The sequence below is a fragment of the Lolium rigidum genome, unplaced genomic scaffold (genome assembly GCF_022539505.1).
Source record: "Lolium rigidum isolate FL_2022 unplaced genomic scaffold, APGP_CSIRO_Lrig_0.1 contig_58057_1, whole genome shotgun sequence".
NCBI lineage: Eukaryota > Viridiplantae > Streptophyta > Magnoliopsida > Poales > Poaceae > Lolium > Lolium rigidum.
The window spans coordinates 44,680-49,476 of NW_025901034.1; the positions used below are offsets into that span (position 1 = coordinate 44,680).

Consider the following 4,797-nt stretch of genomic DNA (forward strand, 5'->3'; position numbering starts at 1 on the left):
GCTCAGATCATAAGTGAAAAAACCACACAGAGAAGACAACAGGTACCTGAATCTATGTTGAACTGAAGAATCTTCAAAGAACCATCTTCATGGGGAAAGGTATGGACTTTTCTCTTGGTAGCTCAGCTTCTGCATAACCACAGCGCCAGGAAGAGGGATTTATTGTCCCGCTTGTTGCAGTATAAGAAAGGTAGATCCACCTGAAAATCAATAAACACAAGTAAACGCAACGACTTTTTTCCTGCATATGCTTGCACTGTCCAAATGCTATGTTACCGCAGATTCCGATCTTTGTAAACATTGCACCACTAAAATAGAAATTTAGGAATCACCCTCTGTAATAGCCTGATTGCAGGCCTAAACATCAGTAGTGAAGTGGCTTGCAATCATAGGATTCTGCTCACTCCACTTGTCTAGCGGCGGCCATGATGATGTACTGCCAAACCAGATTTCATACTCTCAGTTGGATTACAATTTTCATCAAAATTCCGTGCGCCACATGGATTCATAAACTGAACAGAATTGTGCAGAACTATGATCACTAACAAAACATACCGCGTATGTCCAAAGCTCTAAACACATCCAGGCCATAAGCCTATGATGAGGGTACAGATCCTGACCGTAAGAAACAGTCATGCCTTTCAATCACAAATCACCTGTATATGTAGAATTAAACTGCAAACACAAAACTCAGTCGCCAGAACTAAAGGTAGAATTAATAAGATGTTGGAAATTTACCTGTCGGTATAGGTCATAGAGGAGGATAGCGACGTTGTTCTGGAAGTGAGATATGATGGCGGTGGAGGACGAAGGACCCATCTGGCGCCGAAGCCGGTGTAGGCCATGGCGGCGTAGAATTGGTCTGGGTAGGCGACGGCGAAGCTCACCAGGGCCCTAAATCTCCCACTGTTTCGAGATCTCCCGCCTACCAATGCCGCCACCCAATCGAGGCGATGTACGGAGATAACTCTGAGGGTGACTCTGAGGGTGCGGGGCGAGGATGGGGAATATGTCGTCGAGATCCTGGCCCTGGTAGTGGCAATCGAATGCGGCTCGTAGGAGAAGATGGGGTCATCCCCGATGTCGATGCACATGTCCTCCTTGAGGCTCGAGACAAGGAGAGGCTTTTCGTCCATGGATGGGGAGGGTAGAGGCCGGCGAGGTCGTGGTCAGGCCCGAAGGAGAAGGGGGGCGGGGTTAGGATGCTGGAGCGATTGTGGGAGGGACGAAGGACGAGTGACATATTTTTTCTCGCGATGGAATTAGGTGTCAAATCCCAGATTTTTGGGCGTATAATTTCTTTTAAGAACTTTCCTTTTTTCGTTCGGTGGAACCGGTGCTCCGAATCTCCTTCACCAAACGCGTTGTATGACGTACCCGAATCTCCTTCACCAAACGCGTTGTATGACGTACGACCAACTCCAATATAATAGTAAAGATACGCGCGCGCATGTACACACAAATTCAAGCACACGAGGCAGCAATGCATGGTAGACGTAATTAAACATCTATACTTTCGTTAAGCACCAAGTGTACTGCATCTATTACCAAATCTGAGCTGCTGTGTGGGAGGGGAAACAGAACGAAGATATTAGAGCGGACGAGGCTAATGACAGGAGCGACGAGGTGGCTCTCTGGCCCGGTGGTGGTGCCACAGGGGGGAGACCAGCGCGCACCATCGGTGAACAACGGGCGGCCGTGGAGACCGTGGTGCCGCTGTTCTCAATGAGCACACCCGGACGTTTGCCAAAGAAAGCTCAGGCCTATCTCTGAAAAAGTTCAGACGTACATGGGGCGTCAGTTCAAGCGGAGGCATGAGACATCACTGGCAGCGCCGCCGGGATTCAGGGAGGCTGCCAGCATATGGCGTCGGGTGAGGACTGAAGGACGACAGAGCAGTCAGAAGGTGAGGGGCGCCATGGGCCTCCTGGCCGTGCCTCCCTGGATACCCTGTTCGCAAAGATTGAGTTGGCTCACGCGGAGCAGGATGGGGGTCGCTCCGTGCGGCGTGTGAGGAGCTGATTTTCGGCGACCGTGCGGTGGTCTTGTGCAGGTCCGGCGCGGAGTCCTTGCCGCTGCTGCGCGGAGTCCCGGTGGCCAGCAGATATCAGTCTATGCGGGCGCTCTCGAGGAAGTAGCGCCGGCGCGGCAGAACAACGGTTGAACGGAGGAGGAAGTGTGCAGATGGCGGTGCAGGAAGTCCATGACCGCCGGACGCGCAAGCTCGCGGCTTCACTGGCGGAGCAGAGCGAGCACGCTGCTGCTGCGAGGACGAGCTGCTGCCCAGGACAAGCATGTACTGCTGGTTAGGACGAGCCTGTACTGCTGCTGCTTTCGGGTCGACGACGGCAAACGGTGGGGCTTACCTACTCGATGCAGAGGACGTAGCAGCGGTGGCTAGCTCTCATCGTTCTGTGGGCGACACAGCGAGGCAGCGGCTGGTGAGCCGGGGCGAGGGCCACCGGTAGCGCAGCACCTCTGACCTGCAGCGCCACGCGGACAAGGCGGGAGGCAGCCCGGAGACGTGGGGGAGCGGGAGGAAGGGCGGCCGCCGCCGCGCTCGATGGAGGGGAGGCCAGCCGCCGCGCACGTTGTAGGGGAGGCCCGCGGCGGCGTGGAGGCCCTGGGACGGGTGGCGGGGCGAGGGAGCAGGGGCCTCGCCGGCGGCGCGGGAGCAGTGGCCTCCCCGGCGGCGCGGGAGCAGGGGGCCGGCCGACAGGAAGAAGGTGGAGATCGTGGGGGAAGTTGCTTCGTTCGTGAGGGTGGGGATTGGATAGGGTCGGTTTGTCCTTTTTTTCCTGTCAGTCCGCATCGCTCCTATAGGGTTGGACGGTGCTCAGAATATTATTTTGAGCACCGGTTGCAAAATAGTGCAACCCTATATATATATATATATATATATATATATATATATATATATATATATATATATATATATATATATATATATATATATAACTACGTTTTTCTTATGAACAACCTTATAGGCAGTGGATGCTTTTAGAGGTGTTCCCTCAATAGAGTAGAGTTGGATAGGTAGAAGAGGGTCAACCATGATCAGAAAACCTCTGCCACAAGAAAGGATTGATGTGTTCGTAGAAAGATCCACCCGTCCATGGTTTCCTAACACTCCACCTTGGACCGAAATCATGCATTTGCTCGGACTGAAAAACTATGAAAAATGAAAAGGGTGTTACGCCTCTCATGTTGCACCTTTTGCCTCCCCCAAAACCTCTTTGTGAGAAAATAATTAGAAATTTTATAGAAGAGAGAAAAAGAGTACAATCCACTCAATATCAGGTTGAGTACTTGAATATCTCGTCCGGGATTTTAAAGATGGGTTTGTCCCTTCGACCTTGCATCTTCCTAAGTCTTTTAGTACTGATTCCATGAATGCACCTCTCAAAAGATGCAAGTAGTGATTTAATGAGCAAATCTGAATTTCACATGACTTAGTGTGTCGATTCTCACATTGTTCATCTTTTTCAACTCATGTGCGTAGAAGAACTTGTGATTAATATGCTTTATGATATTATTTGTAACATAACTAGGCTGAACTTGTGGAACACAGGAAACATTTTGTTCATCGACAATGGTGGGGGTTTCTAATGTGTTCAGCTCACAAATATGTGGAATGGTGTCGATCATTGATGGCGTGTAGTCGACACGTCCGTTGGGAACCCCAAGAGGAACGTGTGATGCGCACAACAGTAAGTTTTCCCTCAGTAAGAAACCAAGGTTATCGAACCAGTAGGAGTCAAGGAACACGTGAAGGTTGTTGGTGGCGGAGTGTAGTGCGGCGCAACACCAGGGATTCCGGCGCCAACGTGGAACCTGCACAACACAATCAAAGTACTTTGCCCCAACGTAACAGTGAGGTTGTCAATCTCATCGGCTTGCTGTAAACAAAGGATTAGATGTATAGTGTGGATGATGATGATTATTTGCGAAGAACAGTAAAGAACAATTGCAGTAGATTGTATTTCAGATGTAAAGAATTGGACCGGGGTCCACAGTTCACTAGTGGTGTCTCTCCCATAAGATAAACAGATGTTGGGTGAACAAACTACAGTTGGGCAATTGACAAATAAAGAAGGCATAACAATGCACATACATATATCATGATGAGTACTATGAGATTTAATCAGGGCATTACGACAAAGTACATAGACCGCTATCCAACATGCATCTATGCCTAAAAAGTCCACCTTCAGGTTATCATCCGAACCCCTTCCAGTATTAAGTTGCAAACAACAGACAATTGCATTAAGTATGGTGCGTAATGTAATCAACACAAATATCCTTAGACAAAGCATCGATGTTTTATCCCTAGTGGCAACATCACATCCACAACTTTAGAACTTTCTGTCACTGTCCCAGATTTAATGGAGGCATGAACCCACTATCGAGCATAAATACTCCCTCTTGGAGTCACAAGTATCAACTTAGCCAGAGCCTCTACTAGCAACGGAGAGCATGCAAGAACATAAACAACATATATGATAGATTGATAATCAACTTGATATAGTATTCAATATTCATCGGATCCTAACAAACACAACATGTAGCATTACAAATAGATGATCTTGATCATGATAGGCAGCTCACAAGATCTAACATGATAGCACAATGAGGAGAAGACAACCATCTAGCTACTGCTATGGACCCATAGTCCAGGGGTGGACTACTCGGACATCGATCCGGAGGTGATCATGGCGATGAAGAGACCTCCGGGAGATGATTCCCCTCTCCGACAGGGTCCCGGAGGCGATCTCCTGAATCCCCCGAGATGGGATT

At 49.3% G+C, this 4,797-nt stretch overlaps 1 protein-coding gene across 1 annotated transcript; it reads right to left on the reverse strand.

Annotated features, from left to right (window-relative positions):
* Window positions 1-1,148, reverse strand: LOC124681870. Its single transcript, XM_047216650.1, has 3 exons — window positions 739-1,148; window positions 556-656; window positions 1-436 (listed from the first exon to the last, which is right to left on the reverse strand). Exons 1-2 carry the CDS (start codon window positions 1,134-1,136, stop codon window positions 653-655), a joined length of 402 nt encoding a protein of 133 aa, XP_047072606.1. The 5' UTR covers window positions 1,137-1,148; the 3' UTR covers window positions 1-436; window positions 556-652.
* Window positions 1,149-4,797: the final 3,649 nt, after the last annotated feature.